Here is a 22,219-nt window from a genome sequence, read left to right on the forward strand (position 1 = left end):
TCAAGCATTAGTACTTCGGCTTCTAAATGTTGATAGTGTGGATTGCTCAAAAATTCTCCTCACTGACGGTTAGAACATTGTGTCATCCCCCTGTGTTCTTGAAAATTATTGCTTTAACTGGTTTAATAAGTTTAGGACTTTAAGCAGTGCGTTTAAATGTGGTCATGTTGCCAGTCTCCTGTAAGTAATCAAGGTGTGCAATTATTAATTCTATTAACTTGGATATTTTGTTTGGTGTTTGAAAAAGATGTGAAAGCTGCAGGTAGAGCATGCTTGCATTGGCTTTTCCTTTGAAGTCCCAAAACAAAAGTGTTGAGATATTGCTAGAAATTAATGTTAAAACCTACAAAAGAAACTATTCTAGGACTCCAGGGATACATTAATAGGGAAACTTGGGTATAAGGCGACTTTAGAACGCATTTAGATCATTAAAATAAGTGACCTTGCTTGAGGAAATGTAGCCAACTTTAAAAAGCTTCGTACCTTGGAGAATGTTGAAGTTGTGTTAAAGTTTTATTAAAGTGCTCGGCCATTTTGTTGCAATTTTTTTCCTTAAGATTTATTTATTTATTTTGGCGGGGAGGGGCAGAGGGAGAGAGAGTGAAGCATACTCTGCGCTGGGCTCGGAGCCCACATGGGGCTCCATCCCACGACACTGAGATCGTCACCTGAGCTGAAACCAAGAGTCAGATGCTTAACTGACTGCGCCACCCAGGCGCGCCTTGTTACTATTTCTTTTAATATTAATTCTTTGGTATACAGTAACTATGAAGTGGATACGATATTATCTTTTACTTCTTTGGCTTGTGTCAATTTTAAATATATGATCCCAAACGAACATAAATATCAGTTGTTTTAGGTTACGTAAGATTTGTTTAGCACATCTAGAAATTTCCTAAAATTTAGCTGGTATATATTTCTAATTGCAGGAGTTGGTCCAGGTAGTAATGATGAGACCCTCTTATCTGCTGTTGCCAGTGCTCTGCACACCAGCTCTGCACCAATCACAGGGCAGGTCTCCTCCGCTGCTGTGGAAAAGAACCCCGCTGTTTGGCTGAACACATCTCAACCCCTCTGCAAGGCTTTCATTGTCACAGATGAAGACATTAGGTAAGGCAATTTAACATAACTTCAAAAACTTGTCCTTTACATTGGATACATTTTATACTGCCTCGTCCTTTCTGTGGCACATCTAGTAAGTGAGGCATCAGTCAGAAAGTTACATTTTTTTTTAACTAGATCTTTTGTGAAATTAACAGAAGGTGATATAGAACGCTTAAAACAAATACGTGCTTGGAAAAAGGTGGAAGCATCATGGTTGTATCCGAAGGACCCATCAGTTGTACTCTCTCCACATTGTTATTGAGTGTCTTTTGCACTTTGGAGTTCTGCCTTTCTGCTCTAAAGAATCCCTCTCATTCAGTGATGCCTTTTGTGATTGCTTCCTGCATTGGTTTGTCTGCAAACCAATCTCTCTTTAAAGCAGATCACAGCCATGCTGCTTTAAGCTGAGTTGTGTTTTTAGAGTTCAGTATGCTTATCTTGATTATGTTTACTCTCCTAAACTCAGTTTAGAGATTTGTTTAGCTCTGCTTCATCTTGTTTCAAGTAAAAATTTAAGGTGGCTACACACACACACACACACACACACACACACACACACACACACACGGTAAAGCCAGATGAGAAGCAAATGGCAAAGATCAAGCAAAGGGAAAAGCATAAAGCAATAAAACAGAGTCAGGAGTAAGGAGAGGGCATAAGCTGCATCTCTTAACATCTTCTGCTTTCTAAGACTGGGCTACAAATTAGGTTTTTAGCTCCAAATAGTGAAAAGAAAACGTACAACTCAGATTGATAATGCCTAGAAAAATATAAGCAAACCATTGCTCAGAAGAAGCAAACTATTTTGGATATTAAGACCAGAAAGAAATTCTTATATGGGATTTATGAACTTGAGTATCATTACCTTATAACGAGACTGTAGTGTATTGTATTTTCTTTAAAAATAGGACAGTGTGTATACTTCACTATTTCTACCCTCTGAATGTTAAATCAGGTTTTTGTGGAGTATTATTCCTAGACAAAACCAGCAGGTGGCACTTTTGAATCATATAATTTAAAAATATGTTTTATGTTTATGCTTTTTTTCTAAATCCATAAAAGTTGGCATGAAAATGTTTTTAAATGAATGAGTCTAGCTAGGTTTGTAATTGGAAGGCCCTTCCTGGGTTTTAAAGTAGTTCCTTTTGCAAAGATGTAACATGGCTCAAAGTTCCATTCATGTGTATTGATTGTAGGAATTCATGATCAGCTTTATTTTTAAAGAAAAACAAAATGTAAAATCAAGGGAGGAATCAGCTTGCTCTTTGGATTATTTTTACCCTCGAGGAAGGAAATTCCTCTGGAGACAAGTTCTTACCTGTCTTGGAATGAATACCCAGTTAATCAGCAGGCGTTCTGCCAGGGCATCATGGTGTTGACTGAGGGCCTCTGAGTGATGTCATGGGAATGCTGATGGCTTCAATAGCAGATCTTTTGATAGTACAGGAAACTATCTCAAAGCCAGATCTGCATGATTTCCTTTTAAGGTAAACTTGTTTAACAAATTGTCCATTTGATTTCATTGTCATAACAGAAATTATTAAGCAAACATTTCTTGTTGAATTAGTGCAGGTTCAAAATAAATCGCTGCAAATGGAATTGTTACCCTTTCTGTAATTGTGCAGCCAGTATTATCTTTATATTAAACCTTTAACTAAAGATCTCAATATTAAGTACATATTTTTTTCATCATATTTGATAATATTTTCACCCGTGGATGTATTTGGGGTTTTTTTTGTTTTGTTTTTTTTAATAGTCTCCATGCCCAGTATGGAGCCCAAGGTGGGGCTTGGACTCATGACCCTGAGATCAAGATCTGAGCTGAGATTGAGTCACACTCTTAACCGACTGAGCCACATAGGCACCCCCTGTATTTGTTTTCTTTTTTCTTTCTTTCTTTCTTTTTTTTTTTTAGAAATTTTTTATTTTAGAGAGAGAGAGAGCACACACTCAAGAGAACAGGGGAGAGGTAGAGGGAGGGAATCCCAAGCAGACTCCCTGCTGAGCTCAGAGCCGGAGGTGGGGCTTGATCTCACAGCCTAAGATCAAGACCTGAGCTCAAATCAAGAGTTCGTCACTTAAGTGACTGAGCCATCCAGGTGCCCCTGTATTTGTTTTTTAATACAAGTAACAAGTTCTCACAAACTTAACAGCCTAAAGCAACACCCAACCACTCACAGTTCCATAGGCCAGAAGCCTGGGCCAGATGTGACTGGATTCTTTGCCCAGGGTCTTACGAGGCTGAAACCAAAGTGTCGATTGGACTGCATTCCCTTCTGGAGCACAGGGTCCTCTTTCAAGCTCCTATGACTGTTGCAGAATTTGTTTCCTTTTAGTTGTAGGACTGGGGCCTCTGGGTATCTTGCTGGATGTGGGATAGGGCTGTTCCCAGCCTTTAGAGGTGGATAGCAGTTCCTTGCCCTGAGGTCCCCTCCACATTCCCTCTCCAACTTCTTTTAGGAAGGGCATATCTAAACCCTTTTAAGAGTTTTTCTTATTAGGTCAGGCCCTGTGGGATAATCTCTTTTGATTAACTCAAGGTCCATTGATTAGTAACCTAGTCATGGAGGGATATCCCAGCCCATTCACAAGTTCTGCCTGCCCTTAAGGAGAGGGGGGGCGGTGTGTGGAATTATACAAGGAGTCTATCCAGGGCCAGGGACTATATTAGAATTCTGCCTGCCACAAAGGGCAAATGCTTTAATTTCAGCTTACATAAATATGGGAAGTAATGCTCAAGACAAAAGAGAATCAAGGCAAACATTAGAGTTTAAGATATACCTCTCCAGCCAGAAGCACCATTTGCTCTATTTTCTTCCTAACGGCATTACTCTAGGGCACTTGTGCAGATTCTCATACTCTCTTACTAGGAGTGAGAGATTGCTAATGAGACTGATATGGCATTTGTCATAAACCTTGAGTCACGAGGCCAGAGGCAAGACTGACTAACTATGTAAGAAATAAACACTGTGTTCTTCTTGACCCTGCTCCAACTACATGAAAATCTGTTCAACTCCAGTTTCTTGTAATATGACAGAGAGCTCAGGCTATCTCAGTGACAGCCTCCGTCTTTGTGAAAATTCAATTAAAAAGTGGAAGCCTGTACCTTTTAACTCCTTGTGTTGTTTTAGACTTTGGTAAAGAGGACATCTAAAGCGTTTGCAGCTGGACAGTTTATGTTAGCTTCTCACTTTGAATATAGTCTCATGAGATAGACGTATCAGCTGGAATCTAGTAAATGTAACTTTACAAGTGGTTGAGGACACAAGAAGTACAGACTCAGTGGATCTTAGCATCAACTTCCAGAACATTGCCCTTCTACCCTTCCGTGTTCCCAGGTTCGAGGCAGTGCTGCACTTTGTTTTCCTCAATATTGAGAGAGAAAATCACTTTTGTTTCCCCCACTGTGGAGCCCTCAGTAGTCCTTGTTGTGTCTCTTACTTGTTACTGGGCTGTTCCATTTCCCACTCTGCATCCATCCTAACCTCTGGTCTCAGGGGATGATTTGTCCCGCTTTCTAGTCAGGGCCAACCCTTCCACCTGTACCTTTGCTTCTTTCCCTTTCTTGTTTTTTCCTAAGATTCTTACTTTCCAGTGTTCTCCTGTCTCTTCTGTTTCTTGGCCTTCCCCCTTGGCTCTGGATATGAATTGCTATTTACCATCTTGTCTCATTAGAACTATTTTAGGAATCCCTCTCTTGTACTGTCAGGGAGTGACTCTGAATTTTTTTCTGATTTTTAAACAAAGTTTACCAATAGGCTTTCTTCCTGTGCTTTGTTTCCCATCAAATGGTTCAGAACCTCTTTTTTTTTTTTTTTTTTTAATGACTTGGCATTATTAACTTTCACTTTTGAGCTTCCACTGCAATCCCCAAGACACAGAGAAACTTGTGGCATGTTCTTAACTACTCAGCTCATCTCAAAGAGATGCTGTTCAGTTTCTCTCCTTGGTACATAGGATCATGTGCTCTTGGCTTCTTCATGGTGGCCTGCTGCCAGTAGGACTGGGAACCCGGGAGAGAGCTCCGTCTGTCTTTCCCCTAACATAGCCATAGAATGCCAAACTCAGTCATGCTCCCCACTTCCTCCACTCTCTGCTTTGTTGAAAAAAATCTCTTCTTAATTTTCCATATAATTTCTTTCTTTTGTCCCTGCTTTCAAGTTATTTCTAATATCCATTATAGCAATAACCCCAAATCTTCACATACTTGAAATTTTTGCAGTTGAACAAAAAGTCACTGAAATAAATCTACTCCTACCAGAATTATCTGTGAAGTGTGGGATACCTGCCTGTCTGAATATTCCTCTTTTTGGCAAGGCTCGCCTCCTGTGCAGTTTGGTTTTGTGGGCGTAGAAGAAAGTCTTGCAAAGTCTAAGGAGAAGGAAATGTGTTCTTCTCAGGAGTTTTCATGATTTTGAACTAAAGATAAACTGTAGTACCAGCTGCATGTTTCCATTACTTGCCAGATTATCAGTGCATTTACTCTGTTTTATAAAAGGAAACAGGAAGAGCGAGTACAGCAAGTACGCAAAAAATTGGAAGAAGCCCTGATGGCAGACATCTTGTCTCGAGCTGCTGATACAGAAGAGATGGATATTGAAGTGGACAGTGGAGATGAAGCCTAAGAATATGATCAGGTAAACTGAGAGCAGAGAGAGAGACTTGCAGCGGAAGGTGTTTTATTTTCTTGCGTTTGCCCTTTGTAGCCTGACTCAGCAGAACATAAAAGAGCCTCTCCTCTGTGGAGGGGGCACGGACTGCTGTGTGACCTCCTCTCTATTTGAGAATCCGATCCTTTTGTCCTCTTGATGTGAAGACGTCCACACCCTGCAGCCACTTGCAAGGGATCTAACCTCCTTCTTTAATGCCTGGTGGAAAACCTGCAAGGTGGCGTTAGAAACAATCAGGGGAAGAGATAAAGGCTCTGCCAGGTAGGGCAGTGGCTGCAGGAGAGGAAGGTGGCTGTCGTCCCCACCACGCGATCTTTCTGGGGTCTGGTGTCCCCCCTTTAAAATTACGGCTGTAAAGTAGGCAAAGTTCCCCTCTTTTTCTAGGTTCTCTCTAGCACAGGCTTAATGCAGAAAGAATGGCAAGGGCATTTTCAAAGACATTAAATAACTTACCTTATAACATACAAACGTGGACTCTATTGTGAGCTCACGTGAGTGCCATAGGCTCTGTCCTGATGGCTGTATTCTGTCTTCAGGTGGTTGAGGTCAAGTCCCCAAGGGCTCGTGGGGCACCTTGCTTTCCAGCTGCCATCCTGCTTTGTTTTGGCAGGTCTGTCTTACTTTGTGCCCCCCATATGCCGATTCTTTATTTGTGCCCTTTGAAGCCAAAACGGAGGGGTGTCAGGGAGAGAAAGAGAGACAGAGGGAGAATGAACAGAGTGAATTAGAGTCCTAACTCCTAGTGTTTTGGAACCTGGCCTCCCTGTCCCTTTCAGTCTGGGGACCTGCCCACTAGTCGTTCTTGCATTCGGTGCTAGTCCTGGGGACACAGTGGTGGCCACAATCACACAGTCCCTATGCTCGTAGAACTTGCCCTATAGTTGTATTAACCAGATGCTCACATAACTCCATAATTACCAACTGGGATAAGTGCTACAAAGGAAAAGAAAAAGTGCCCGCCGATGGCAGGGGAGCCGATATGATGTGAAGGGTCACCAAAGCCTCTCTGAGGAGGTTACGTTTACGTTGAGCCTCAAGGGCAAGCCGCAGTAGGCCAAAGTTTGGGTAAAAAGTGTTCCCATCAAAAGAAACACCAAGGAGAAGTTGATGCCTTTAGGGAACAAAGAAGAGATCTTCCCAGTTGGAATGTAACCTGGGGAGGGTTGAAGAATGTGAAGAGTCAGTCTCATCATGCCTCGCCTCCTGGCTTGCTGGCTAATATCAAAGCCGTGGGAATCCACCGCTGGCTGAGGAAGGTGATCAGATGTGCTTATGCATATGAGATCCTTGCGGCTGCCCGCCCCCCCGCCACAGAGGATGGGAGCAGGGAGAGCCTGGAAGCGGGGTGACCAGTGAGGAGACTGCTGTAGGCTGGCAGCGAGAGGCAGTGGCTTCACGAGGGTGTTGTCAGTGGGTACAGAGAAAAAGAGGTAAAGCAAAGGTCCATTTGAAATGTGCTGGAGAAAGAATGAAATCGATCAGGTGAGTGATTGGAAGTGACGGGGAGAGAGTGGCGGGGTGACTCCAGGTTTTTCACTGGAGCCCCGGGGGATGGCCGGGGGCCTGTTTGGTACGGGCACAGACAGGGTGCTGTGTGCGGAGAGGCCGCGTCCACACAACGCTCCCTTCCCGTCAGCGCCTCTGTGCGAATTCGGGGAGCAGCTCGTGCCGCAGGGACAAGAAATCAGGTAGTAATTTTAATGCCTTGCGTTGCCCATTCAGTGAAGCGTCACCATCTTGTGACCGTTTCCTGAACACACGGGACTGTTGGGATCTAGTTCAGGCGATTTTAAGGTTTTTTTTCCCCCTTACTGAGCACAGGAAGAGGCCGTGTTGATCTTGAATCTTGTTTTCTGCTCTGGCAAGGATGCGTTTTATGGGCTCTGACTAGTGTGCTTGGTATGTGTCAAGTCGGAGGGAAGCCTGAAGTGTGTTTCTTTTGTCTGAGGCCTTCAGCCACGCTGTCTCTGGAGCGCGGGGTGGCCCTTGGGATGGCTGTGTGTGTGCTGCCCCGGAACCCACGCTGGGAAAGCCCTCCTCTTCTTCAGAGCTGTTTAGCTTTTTGTTGTTTCTCAGGCTTTTCTCCTGAAGACAGTTTAAGATAATCAGGGGTCATCTAACCGAGGCTTTACCAGACCCTTGCTTACTCCGCAGATGGCTTTGCGGGGGGATGTCAAGGCAGCACCCTGACTGATGTGAGCAAGCGTGGGTGTTAGGGACTAGGCACTTCGCTCCCGTAGAAGCCGGCTTCGCTCACTGCCTGGCACGGAGGTGGCTAATGGTGGGAACAAAATAATGAATGTTGAGTGATTGGAGTTTTAATATATACTTTAAAGAGCCATTATTTTGCTGTGTTGGGTAGAGAGAGATTCATAGTATGTGTATCACATTCTAAACTGGAGAATGGTTTTATTAGACCAGGCTAGTAGGCTTGAAGGTTGTGGAAGAATCAGAAGCACTTCTTCGTTATCAAAATTAAATTCGCCTGCTTGACTCTTTTAGCCCCGTCTACACCTAAAGTCTTTTATAAGCCAGAGCACTGCCGCTTGACTTAATTAGGTGTTCATAATAACCTGTAGGACGGATAGGACGTGGCTCCACCGAAGGGTGTAGGTCATGGCCAGCTTCCCATGGCTGGTAGGAGATGGAGCCAGTACCGCGTAGTTCCGTTTGGGTCTGCCAGCCTCTTCATGCCACGGCTTTCTCTCACGTTCCTTATTAGCAACGTGGGCCTTTATTGATTTGTTTTACGTAGGTCCTCAATAACAGGTTGAGATTTACTGTGTTAGTTAAAATTTTACAATCATAGAGGGGTACCCGGGTTATCAGAATTTTAGGAGTGCTTGCAAGAAAATGGAAACTGTAAAAACAAAGGTGTCAAAATATTTAGCTACAAATGAGATACGGGATCAGATATATAAATGGTTGTGTCTGTGGTCGCACCGTACCACGTCAGCCGGGCTAAATAATGATAAAGCCTCAGTGCGTATCTGTCCCCCATAAATGCTCCGAAGGAAAATACATCGTGGTTAGTAGATGTTTTCCTAAATTTTCTCAAAAATGTTTGGATTTGGCTATTACAGTTTTCTTTTTTTATTTGTATGCCCTATGATTTCTCTTTTTGTACAGGTTTAATTAATTATAGGTAGAAAATATTTGTGTTAGCATACAAAGTTGTGCATATGATTTCTCTGAAAATGAAATGAATATAAATTTATTATTAAAGCACTTGAAATAATGAGGGGATATATTGAATATTTTTTTTATGTACAAAGTGCTGTAACTGTTAAGGCTTTAAAAATATGGTTCTAAGTGAAATTAAGCTTCTAACTACTTATTAAGCTTCTGCTGACCTCACCTGAGAAATCATTGCAGTACTTAAGTTTGTTTGTTTTTCCTTACAGGTAACTTTCGACCAACTTTCCCCAAGAGCAAATTTCTAGAATTGAACAAAAGCGTTTCCACTGGGTTTTGCCTGTAAGAAAAAACGTACCCGAGCACATAGAGCTTTTTAATAGCGCTAACCAATGCCTTTTTAGATGTATTTTTGATGTATATATCTATTATTCAAAAAATGATGTTTATTTTGAGTCCTAGGACTTAAAATTAGACTTTTGTAATATCAAGCAGGACCCTTAAGATGAAGCTGAGCTTTTGATGCCAGGTGCAATCTACTGGAAATGTAGCACTTAACGTGAAATATTTGTTTTCCCCCCTGTTTTAATATGAACCGATCAGGAGTACCGAATAAATCTCCCAATTAAAGATTATTGTGACTTCACTGTATATAAACAGATTTTTATACTTTATTGAAAGAGGACACCTGTACATTCTTCCATCATCACTGTAAAGACAAATAAATGATTATATTCACAGACTGATTGGAATTCTTTCTGTTAAAGAGCACACATAATAAATAGTAATAAATAGCCTCCCCTCCCCGCCCCCCTTAGGATTCCTGATTTACAGTCAGCTGTCCTCCCTGGGCCTTAGGTTTCAAATGGAGGTGGTGGAGAATAGCTCATCCATTTGCAATTTGCCTCCGGAAAGTGTGGAAACACGCCCGCTTTCCCCTGAATTCTTAAGTTGCCATCTAGCATGTGTGATGTTTTTTCTTCCTTGCCCATGATGAGTACTTTTGTTAGTTCTATAAAAATAAAGCATTTTCTTCCCTTGGGCATGAGTGAGGTACACAAGTGCCCTTCAGATGGTACTGGAAGGTCCATGTCTGTCGTTTTTTTCCAGGACACTTTGCATTTTCTAATGTCCACTGGCCCTACAAGTTAACAGGTGCGGGTTAGACCCTTTGCCACAGAGAGAGGCAGCTTTCCAGACAGAGTTGCTTCATGAACCAGACTGTAATACTTTACTAATCAGTACCCGGCCTCCACAGTATTAACGTTTTGTTGTTATTGAAACTCTTAAGTGTAACTTCATTCCCACTCAAATTCCTTGATACCTAATTACTAAAACTGGCACCACATTATTAAATGAGTTTTAAAATCAAAACATACTTAAGTTAATCTGAGGAAAGGAGGGAGTGTTCATAAACAAATTTAAATACATTTTGAGAAATAATATCATTCTATGGGAAGGGTTTATGTACTTCTTCACTCTGAGTTGTTCTAAAATTAGACCCAGAAATTGACGTGGTCACCAGTGTGACCAATTCCATGTAAATGTCACCTGTACATTTTATTACGGCTACCTCCAGCACCCTTGCTGTTCCTGAGGAAGGGAAAGAAAATAGAGCAATACAACTGGCTAGGTTGGGGCTGTTGTCTCTCTGGACCTTATGCCAAACTACATAAATAACACCTTTTTGGAATTCCTGATCTATATTCAACTTGGATCTCTGGGCCTTAGGCCACTAGTATCCTCAGAGTGGTCTCGCTGGCAAGTGAGCAGGGATGCTTGCAGACTCTGGGCAGACCATTGGCCAAGGAGGCCTGCTCTGGACCCATCAAACTGCCCCAGCGGGGCTGGCAGTGGGAAGTTAATACTGATTTCTTTTTAAGTAGTGTGACTGTAAGTAGTGTGACTACTTAGAATGGATGTCCAAAGGCTTTTCTTAGACTTCCCCCAAGTCCATGAGTTCTCTTTTGTAATCAAGCTTGGGGTAACTTCACCTTGGTGATCATATGTTCTTTTTACAAAGCTATCCAACCAAGATTTACATGCTTTTATAAACAGCTTTTGTAAAAGCAAAAACACAATGTACACACATATACAACTTTGATTTTTGTTCTTATATACTTTGCTCAGGTAGAGAACAAGGTATGAAAGCCATTACATGGTGTCCAACTGGGACCATCCCATAAATCCAGGTGTTCCCAAGATACCCACAGGACGACGCGTCCAGAATTAAATTCATTATCTTATCTCCCAAATCTACCACCATCTTGTATCCCCTAACTAGGGTAAAAGCAAATAATCTGATCAAATTGCTCATGGCAGACGCCCATGAGTGATTCCAGATGCTACTCTCCCTTGCCTCCACTGTCCCATCAGTCCTGTTAGAACTACTAAATGCACTTCTCACACCCATACCTCTTCTCCATTCCTGCAACCACTGCCTTCCTACAACCTCCTTTCCTCTCCTCTGGACTTTCAGGGCCTCCCTCCCTCCCTCCCTCCCTCCCTCCCTCCCTCCCTCCCTCCCTCCCTCCCTTCCTTCCTTCCTTCCTTCCTTCCTTCCTTCCTTCCTTCCTTCCCTCTTTCCCTTTGCCTTCTCTCTCTCTCCCTTTTCTCTTCCATATAGTCATCAGAATGGTCCTCAAAGCAAATGTGACCATGTCATTTCCATACTCAAAATTTCTCACTTTTCTGTGTAATCTTTAAGAATTGTTTCAAGAGTAATTTTTTAAGAGCGAGCACTTTGCAATGAAGAGAACCTGTGTTTGAACCTTGATTTTGCCATTTGTGTGACTTGTCAGGTTACTTAATCTCTTTGAGCCTGTTCCTCCTCAGTGAAATAGGAATAATAATACCTACCTCATAGAGTTGTCGTGAGGACTAAGTGAGATACTGTTTATAAAGTGTTTAGCCCAGTGCCTGGTGCACTGTGAGTGCTCCCGTTGGGACTTGCTATTGTTATGACCCCTGCAGGTGTCTGTTTTGTCACTTCCAAGAGGCATTTTTCTAATAACTGTAACTACTCTCCACCCCCCATAATACTCATTTTCTGCCTCAGCACTCTGTTTATTTCCTTTGTAGAAGTCTTCTAAATCTGTATTTATTTGTTAACTTTTTGTCTATCTCTCTACTAGAATGTAAGCTCCACGAGAGCGAGGATATGTCTGTCTTGTTCCCTGTTACAACCCCAGCACTTAGCCTAGTGCCTGGCACGTAGTGAGCACTTAATAAATGTTTGTTGAATAAACGGATGAATGATGCAAAGGCTCTTCGTGATCTGATACCCGCCTGTTTGTCTGGCTCATCCTGCCACTGTCCCCATTGCACCTACAGCTCAAGAAAAACCGCATCACTCGGTCCTTCGAAGTGCCCCTTGGGCCTCTGTGTCTTTGCACCTGTCATTCCCTTTGCCCGCCTGTCTACACAGCAAATTCCCGGTTACTGGTCAAGTCTCAGCTCAGTGACTACCTCCTCTGTGAAGCTGTCCCTGATTTCTCCAGGCAGATGTTCTTCCCTCTTCCAAGTCCCCGCTGCACTTTGTAAATACCTCCATGGAAGCACTTTACTGTATTGTATTGTAAATTTGTTTGCATGTCTGTTTCTACTTTTAGACTGTAAGCACCGTGAAAGCAGAAATTGCATCTTTTCATCTTAATGTCCCCAGAGCCTAGCACAGTGCCCAGCACATAAACAGTTTTGTCAATAAATATTTGTTGAATGAATTTGTAAATGAACAGAGTCTTGCAGTTGGACAGGTGTTGCGAGACGTATGTATTATCAAGGAGTGGAGTGCCACTGGTGGCTTTGTTCTAGAAAAGAGATCTAGAAAGCATTATGTAATCTCTCTGAGTATAAGATGACTTGTTTGAATTTTAAAGATAAGTTGAATAATATAGATCTTCGTAAATGATTGCAAAAGATATCAAAAAGCTTTGTGATCTCTCAAATGCTACGAAGTCCAAAATAAATATTTGCACTATTAGTATTTCCATAGTAAATGCTATGCGAAAATGTACAGCAATAAATTTTGAAGCTTTAAAAATGTTTGTGTAAGTCATTTTCAATGACTTAATCCACGAAGGACTATGGCCCATGCTTCCTGGACACAAGGGGCTTTCGATGGGGGTTTAGGTTCCCAAAGCGTTTGGAGCTTATTCAGTGACATTACTTTCATTTGCCGAGACAGTTGCTTCATCATAGGTGGGTCTGTCTACTGAGCAGAAAGGACTGAAAGCTTCTCCACAGAAGCAGAGGGAGGCCACACTAGACCTTGTGAGGCCGTAGCCTCGAAGCCCCCACCAGAGCTGTCACAGCTCCCCCATCCTGCCTGCCTTCACCCTGGGATGCAGATGTGACCTCTGCACAAAATACACTCCAGTGGCCTCTACTGAAGTTCCAGCTGCATGATGGCGGTCCCATCAGTCACTTCCAACAGGATTCGCTGGGAATAGCTGTGGGATTGGGAACGGGAACAGTGAGCTATAAATCTGCATGTCTCAAAGGGTCTGGGGTGGACTTCAAAAGTCTAACTTACACACTGAGTTCTCTACAAGAGCATATATTTGGAAGTTATTTTGTCAATTACTCAGCTTTTGTTTTTATAGCAGGAAGACAAGTTTTTATTTCATTTATATAGCATCTCATAATTTATAGAACACTTTCACCCCATTAATGTCATGTTTGAATTTTAGCTTACATTTAAACTATGTTATATGCGCATGTTATCCCCCTTTAAGAGTTGAGTCTAAGAAGCAGATAAGTTAAATGACTTACTCAGACCAGAAAGGTGTGGAGAAGGGAGCTCATACGCAGAGGTCTTCTGTTTCTAGAATGCCCTGCAACCTTCCAATGCTCTTCCTCACGGGTTTCAAGCTGCATTTCTTTCTGTGACGGAGAACAACACAGTTTGGTTTATTAAGTACAGTGTGACTGTGGCCTGAAAGCTTATATAGGGCAGAGGGCTTTTTTATAGGACACCTGCTTCTTTTATGTGGGAATAGTCCAAGCTTTCCCATTGATCTCTTCTGCTGAGCAATCTTTACTAGGATTGCTTCTCTTTTATAAGAGCTGGAACAGGTGCAGTTTCTTACTTTGTCACAGAATGTTGGGAGTTATTTTTCTCCGGGGGGTTAGCATTTTCTTTCTGCTGTAGTACATTCAACTTTTTGCATCATAAGCTCAGTGCTGTGCCAAGTCCAGCAGTAAGATGAGACCGGACCGTAGACCCTGGGGCAAGGGGTTTGAAGTGGGATGTGTCTACACATGCCTCTAGGGCATGAATGAAAGCGTTCAGCAGGGGTGGGAAAAATATCTGACTTTTGATACTTGTTTGCATTTCATCCTTTTGATGTCTAAGTTTTTGCGTGTTTTATTATACGCATATTCTATTAGAGTAGTACACGTATGAAATTTATAAGTAAATATCTGGTAATAATTGGGATATGTGCTTTTGTTTTTGAAAGGGATTATTATTTTTTTAAAGGTTTATTTATTTTGGAGAGAGAGTGTGTGCAGGGGGGGAGGGACAGAGGGAGAGAATCTCAAGCAGACTCCCCACAGCGTGGGGGCGGGGCACGGGGCCCTATGCGGGGCTCGATTCCATAACCCATGAGATCATGACCCATGAGATTATGATCTGAGCTGAAACCAACAGTCAGATGCTTAATGGACTGAGCCACGCAGGTGCCCCAGAAAGGGTTTAGTATTTAAATTTTTAAGAAATATTTATTTGTCAGAGAGAGAGCACAAGTGGAGGGGGGGCAGAGGGAGAGGGAGAAGTAGGCTCCCTGCTGAGCAAGGAACCCGATGCTCGGCTCGATCCCAGGACCCTGAGATCATGACCAGCGTCGAAGGCAGACGCTTATCCCAGTGGGACACCTAGGCACCCCAGAGAGGGTTTATTATTAAAGGAATTTTGAGACCACTACTTCAGTGCAGGACTCCTCATCTGGGGTTCATGTTTCCTGGAGTCGAAGAACCTCTTCTTGCCATTGGATGGCAAGGTTTGCAATAACATGCCCATAGCTTCCATAAAATTCTCCATAGAGAATATATATCATAGTGCCTGGTACATGGTACACATTTCACAAATGGTAGCAGCCCTCTCCCTCAAAACAAGCCCAGTGACTCTGGGGGATTAGAATCTGCTTTTTGAGGAGCTTCCCTGAATTTTGGTGACTGGGCAAATACTCCTTGGACCAAGAGAGAACCAAAGCAGGGAGTTTTGTGTGTCGGGGGCAGGGGGGGGGAAGGTGGATGGTGAGCTGTCCGAGTGCCTTGTTGATCGCAGCGTGATTGATCCTGGAAGTCCTGGGACCCAACAATAGCTAGTTGTGTGTAAATGGAAACATTTGGAAATTGAGGAAGATACAAATGGCAACATGGTAGAAAATGCTGTTTATGGTCAGCATGAATGCCTTCTTTGAAAATCTTTCTCTTTCCCTCCCCTGCGTCTCCCAAAACAGAGTCACTCAGTATAATGTTATAAATGAGAAAAACCACACTGTATAGCTAGAACAGTTATTTTTTAAAAACTGTGGTGCTGCCTTGAAGCAAACCAGATTTGAGTTTTCCCGAAGCTGCTGTGAGAAGGGACGGATTAGTCACCTAACACGCGGCACTGGGGAAACACAGTGACTCAGTGAGCAAAACACGTTCCGCTTTCCCGGAACTTTAAATTCGTTCAGGGAATAGTCACAATCTTTGTTCGTCTATTTTTTTTTTTTTTTAATGAAATCCTATAGGCCCCACTGCCATATCCTTAAAGACCAGTAGAGAGGCAAGAGGAAATAATGGGGGATCCCTACCTGATAGGGAGGAATTTGGGGAAGAGGGAAATGTGACAAGGAAGAAATATATAATTTCACAAACATGTCCACTTAGTGCGCTCTCTTGTTAATTCCGATGTCTACACCTAAACTTAGATCATATCCTCAAATAGAAAAGGAAACCTCTTATCTTTTCCATTTCCTTATTGAACCATCGGCGGCGGACACAGAGGTTGGTTAAGCCGCCAGCCATTCACAGATGTGCTGTGCCTCCCTTACGCTCCTAATTAAATCTGATGCTTAGATCAGCAGCAGCTATCATGTGACCTTGAAGAGACAAATCTGAAGATGAAAAACCAACACTGCAAGGAAGGTGGACCGGAAAAACCAGCAAGAGCCCAGATTCGCCATGATAATGTTAAATTCTTAGACCAGTTCTGATAATCCCTCCCCTGGGCTTTTTGTTAAATCAATAATGCCAACATGCAATGAATGAATGTCTCTCTCTCTTTAAGCTATTGCTAACTGGTACATGCCCAAATTTAGACTTTGCTTTGCGCACTAATGTTCAATTAGTCACCGGGAGTTCTGTCAAGTTTTCTTTCTCATTATTGTTTTTCTTAAGTTATTCATGCCAGACTTTTGTTAACCCTGTCTGGGTTACTAAAGTGACTTCCCGGGGGCGCCTGGGTGGCACAGCGGTTAAGCGTCTGCTCAGGGCGTGATTCTGGCGTTATGGGATCGAGCCCCACATCAGGCTCCTCCGCTATGAGCCTGCTTCTTCCTCTCCCACTCCCCCTGCTTGTGTTCCCTCTCTCGCTGGCTATCTATCTCTCTGTCAAATAAATAAATAAAATCTTTAAAAAAAAAATAAAGTGACTTCTCTCTGCTCTCCCGGCCTCTAACTTTTCCAGCCCCATGCCGTTTTAAATATTGCTGCCAGGTCTTTCTCAAATGCCTTTAGATTATTTGATGTTCTGAGTCACATTTATAGTGGGTATCTATCCTTTTGGACCAGGTCTGAATTCCTCAGATGACACTCTTGTCCTTGGTCTACACAGCTTACCTGTGGACACCCCCAGCTAAAACCCTTACTTAAGACAGAGACACCCTTATGAAGTATGGATAAGTTACTTCCCACAAGCTGAAGTCCACGGTTAGTCCTTTTTTTTTTTTAATAGGAACTCTTTTAAAGATTTTTAAAATTTATTTACTTGAGAGATAAAGAGAGAGAGAAAGAGAGAGAGAGAGTGGGGTGAGGGGCAGAGGGGAGCAGAGAGAGAGAGAATTCCAAGCAGATTCTGCATTGAGCACAGAGCCTGACAGAGGTGGGGTGGTGGGGGAGGGGTGGGAGCTTGATCTCACAACGCTGAGAGCATGACCTGAGCCAAAACCAAGAGTCAGACACTTAATTAACTGAGCCACCTCGGTGCCCCTAGTCCTTTTTAATCAAGGCCAAATTCTTTACCATATGCTTTGTGTTAAGTATTTTGGTAGCAGATACTAACTTGGTTATTACCAGGATCTTGAGCAAAGTTCTGTTGATAATCAAATCAATATTTAGGTATTCTAGAATGATCATACTTAGAGAGCAATTAGCGTTTAGTGCCATTCCGCTAAAACCTTATTTTTCAACTTTTATTACTACACAGGACTACTTCCTTGCACTCATCACATAAAATAAGCAAGAGAATCTCTCTGCTGCTCTTTCTTCACAAATTATATAAGATAGTTAAGACATAATTGCTTTCTTTTTTCTCAATCTGGAGCAAATAAATGGTGGAAGAATAAATAACAAGGCCACAGACCGAGTAATCTTGCAAACACTTTGCCTCCTGCAAAGAAAAAGCAATAATCTCCATTAAACTTCAGCAATAATAATTATTGCAGCAATTGCAAAGTCATAGGTCTTCCCTACCTTTAATTTAATACTTTTTAGACCTTTTAAAAAACCCATCCTTTTATCTCTATCATATTAGAGTTTTTTGGTTCTAAACTTATGACTCTAGTAAAAGTGGTAAACCAACTCAGAATGGAGTCATATCTGGGGGTCCTGAGGTTACAAAGTCATCAAAAAAAGTGAAAACATATATAGTCGAAATTACCCTCAAAAGCTCTAAATCTCCTATACAGTGTGCTATACATGGTTTGACATACACAACTCTATAAGGTGATTCTAAACATTAGTCTAAAGCAGTGATTCTCAGTCTGGAGTAACGTTGCCCACCTCCCCCGCTCCCTCCACCAGGACACGTGGCAATGTTGAAACATCTGTGATTCCCACAAAGAAGGGAGAGGTGCAGAGACTACTGACATCAAATGAGCGAGCACAGGGATGCTGCTAAAAATCCTGTAAGACACAGAACAGCGCCCACAACTGTCCATGGTGCCGAAACCTTGGTGTGAAGAAAGAGACTTAAAAAAAGAAGGCTTTATGGGGATATCTGAGCATTTTATTTTGCCTCTCAGGTAAATGTTACTCAACAGAAGTGAATGGGGGTGGGTGGGTAGAGAATTCTAAAGTGCTCCCGCATGCCCGAAGGATTACATATCACTCTGGGTTTTTTTTTTTTAATATTTATTTTTAAATCATATGGACTAAAATTCAGCCTTTTTGATGTACAGGCCTATGAGTGTTGTCTGATGAATAGTTCTATGTCCGCCTCCATAATTGATAGGGGAAAGTTCTATCACCACCATCCTCCCACATTCCCTTGTGCTACCCCTTAGCTGTCAACCCCTTCGCTACCATAAACCCTTGTGGGCCACTGATCTGTTCTCCATTCCCCAGAGTCTTTGTCTTTTCTAGAATGTCATATGAATGGAATCACACAGTGTGTACTTTATGGGACTAGCTTCCTTCACTTAACATAACGCATTTGAGAATAAGTCATGGTTCATTCTTTTATTGCTATGAATGCTTGTTTTATCCATTGTTATCCATTCATCGGTTGAAGGGCATTACTCCACTGTTTCAATAACAAAACTTGATGATCTTAGCGTATCTTTTGTTTTTCAGATTTTATTTCCTTATTTGACAGAGAGAGAGAGTGTGCACGAGGGAGCACAAGCAGGGGGAGCACAGAGGGAGAGGGAGAAGCAGACTCCCCACTAAGCAGGGAGCCCTGCGCAAGGCTCCATCCCAGGATCCCGGGATCATGATCTGAGCCAAAGGCAGACGCTTAACCGACTAAACCACACAGGCAACACAACATAGCTTTTTAAAAAATCTTAACACATCTTAAAGGATTTTTTTTATTATTGAGAGGCTCAAACAAAAGAGTAGCCTTGTATTCTGTACATGGGCAAGTTCTAAATTCAATGTAAGTCAGGTACACATATGAATCAATTGCTCCGTTTTTAATCATTCTGTATTTTGCTTTAGCGAGTTGCATCCGGTCACTTTAATATATATGCTCAGGATTGTGCTGGATACAATAATGAAAATACAGACTACTCTCCAAACACTACAGGTGAGTTAGACATCATCTTTGTCCTCTGGGCTAATCCACTCTAATGTGGAAATGCTGTTTGCGTGGTCATCACAATCTTTGTGGAAGAGGAAGACGTTATCTTAGAATCTTAATGATATTCTTATGGATTCATAACTTAACCCCGATATTCATTTTAACATCTCTTTATTAAGTATTTTGAATGATCTCTTTCTTGTCTTTTGAGAAAGACACTAAGCTATTTCACCCTTAGTGATGAGAATTTCTTTGGCTATCTTTGCATTAAACAAATATGGAGAGGAGGGCTTTCTGGTTGCAACATCTACCATATGGCTGACGCACAGAATAGATCCAGCTGATGTGTCTGGAAAAGGGCAATGTTGCCTTTCTCATTTATCAGCGAAGAGGCAGACTTTCTGGGTCGACCTTGGTCGGTGTTGGTCAAATGAGGAACTTCTGTTACTGTAGCATCTTCCTTATTGTAAATTTCACTTTTCAGTTTCTTTCCTTCCTTGGTGGCTGACTCATTTCTTTGTTTTCTTGGATGGTGTTGGTGACAGATTTTGGTTAATTCCTGAAGGAAACAGTGCTGACATCTGACTTGGTCTTCTCTGGTGATGTTAAAGAATAGAAAATTGGCTGTCTGGATTAGTGAACTTAGTAAATAGTTAACAGTTTGACCCAGTGATGTGCTTTCAAACAATCCAACTACTTTAGAACTATGTGTAAAGATACAAATGACAAGGGGAAACATGGGGCATAAGCCCAGGGTCACTCTTGCAGTCACATTAATTAAGGTGCCGCACAAGAAAAAGGTTTGATCTCTGCAATGATGACCTCCCTGCCTTAAACTTTCTATTAGTGCAGAGAGAAGTGACATGGATCAAACACTTCCAGCATAGGGCCTTTGCTTCCTGTTACAGTCTGTTTTTATTTCCACGAAAAAAGCACAGCAGTTCTTACTGCTATATTCATAGCAGAACTTCCAGAGGATAGCTTATGGTATAATAAACGACAATGCGAGACACATAGCTAGCTCATCACATTCCAGACCCACCGTACCCCCTCAAGAGAAGTGTTACTATCCCCACTTTGCAGATGAGAAAACAGAGTCCTAGAGGACCTTCAGCGAGACTTCTCAGCTGGTGGACACCAGATCCAGGGCAGAACCCAGGTGCCAGAGGGTGCATGCAGGACAACGTCCGCACCTGTCCATTCTGGCTGTGGGGACAAAAAGAACATTCACAGAAAGAACAGCATGAGGGACCACCACGATTCTAGAAAGGAATGGATTGTGTGAAAATGAGAGAACAACCTTTCTGGCACCATTCTTGTGAAAACCCCAGAACTGAGAGAAGTAACATGACTTTTAGTAAGTGGAGAGTGGGGAATCTGAGGGGAGCAGAGGATCTGGGAATGAGAGCAGAAGGAGAAAGTGAGAAAATATGTCTTGTAATAGAAATATATATCTTTTAAAACAGGGAATGATAAAAATGTGAAGAAAGGGCGTGTGTCAAAGTCCAAAGGGAAATAGGTGCACTCGTCCCGTGTTGAAAGAAGCCACACTGAGATATTTTAGAAAATATTGCTGCTTCAGCATTTCGCATCTTCACTGAAATGGCATGCTTTATTTCTTTAATGCTTCACTTTCCCTAGCCTTTGGTGGGACAGGCAGCCTCATTACCTTCATATTTTACTGGCTGTCAGGATAGCTCAGGTTCAGATGGGCCACGCTGAGGTAATGACCCAGGCAGGGTAAATGGGAAACTTTCTGTACTCTTGGGAGCCAGTCATCAATTTCACATATTTCCTGAATGCTACATTCTTTCTAAAAATAGCCTACAAAATGTATGCAAGCTAGTTTCTGAATTGTTTTTATTCAAGAAAATTTAAAACGAGCATTGCCAGCTCATTCATCAATGTCCATGAAATACTTAAAATGAAGCCGGTGCCGAAAGTCAGGGCTGAGTTTCTAAAATAGCGCTCCGGAGGTTCTCTTCACCACGCGTTCTCAGAATCTTGTCCTGAGTCTTTCCCAGAGCTGGTATGTAATCCTAGCCGGGACCAGATCAAAGGGACCTGTTTGCATCATGAGGCTGCTCTTCCTTCGCCCTGCCTCTTCCTTCTCATCAGTCATTACCACAGCCCGCAGAGCGGCCCTTCAGGACCTGCTCTAAGAGAGGGAAAAACAGGCAGGGCTGCCTCACAGAATGGGGCTCTTATTTTCCTAGAACCGGCATTTGGTGTTAACATTCATGTCCTATCCGCCTGCAGACACAGCCCTGCCATTACCCTCAATTATGAATGGCGACAGCGTAAGTATTGTACAGGGAGATACAATCTCTGCTCCCTGGCCAAAGCTGACTAGTGTGCTTGACACGGGACAGCCACAGTCCCCCGCCCCCCCAGCCCCACCCCACCCCAACACCGACATCCACATCATCCGTGCTTGTAGGCACTTGCCTCTCAAGTCTTTCTCTCTCACCACATAATTAAATCCATCTGGATCTGAAAGCTTTGCGTGTCTTGCTGGCTCGTTTGGACACTCTCCTACGGTCTCACATTGTGACAGTTGAAGAATTTCAAAAGAGGCAGGATTTTGAAACGAGGTCTCTGTAGAATTCATAATAGCAACTGTTTTTCTTCACTTCTTTTCAACAGCCCCACATCAAAGCATCAAGAAATAAGTGTCCTTCCTCTTTTTTTGCAACCCTTTCAGCTCTTCGGTGTGGCCGGGGCCATTGTTCTCACTGCTTCTATGACCCTGTGTATTGGTTTGCCAGGGCTGCTGAAAGAAAGTGCCCCAGACCCCGGGGGGCTTACGCAACAGTTTATTTTCCCATAGTTCTGGAGGCTAGAAGTCCAAGATCAGAGGTTGGCAGGTTTGATTTCTCCTGAGGCCTCTCTCTCCTTGACCTGTGCATGGTCACCTTCCTCTCTACATGTCTGAGTCCAAATTTCTTCTTACAAGGACACCAGTCAGATTGGAGTAGGGCCTACCCTGATGACCTCATTTTAACTCAATTACCTCTTTAAAGACCCACTCTTTAAGTCACATTCTGAGGTTCTGGGGTTTAGAACTCAATGTAGG

The 22,219-nt window shown here is 42.6% G+C and overlaps 1 protein-coding gene across 1 annotated transcript in view; it reads left to right on the forward strand.

Annotated features, from left to right (window-relative positions):
- MBD2 (methyl-CpG binding domain protein 2) overlaps positions 1-12,951 on the forward strand; it is a 66,952-nt gene extending 54,001 nt beyond the window's left edge. Inside the window, exons 5-7 of the mRNA XM_026496337.4 lie at positions 930-1,110; positions 5,603-5,741; positions 9,179-12,951. Coding sequence (XP_026352122.1) covers positions 930-1,110; positions 5,603-5,729 — 308 coding nt within the window. The 3' untranslated portion in view covers positions 5,730-5,741; positions 9,179-12,951. The remainder of the gene's footprint in view (positions 1-929; positions 1,111-5,602; positions 5,742-9,178) is intronic.
- The last annotated feature ends 9,268 nt before the right edge of the window (positions 12,952-22,219 follow it).

This window comes from Ursus arctos, unplaced genomic scaffold (genome assembly GCF_023065955.2).
Source record: "Ursus arctos isolate Adak ecotype North America unplaced genomic scaffold, UrsArc2.0 scaffold_17, whole genome shotgun sequence".
NCBI classification, from domain to species: Eukaryota; Metazoa; Chordata; class Mammalia; order Carnivora; family Ursidae; genus Ursus; species Ursus arctos.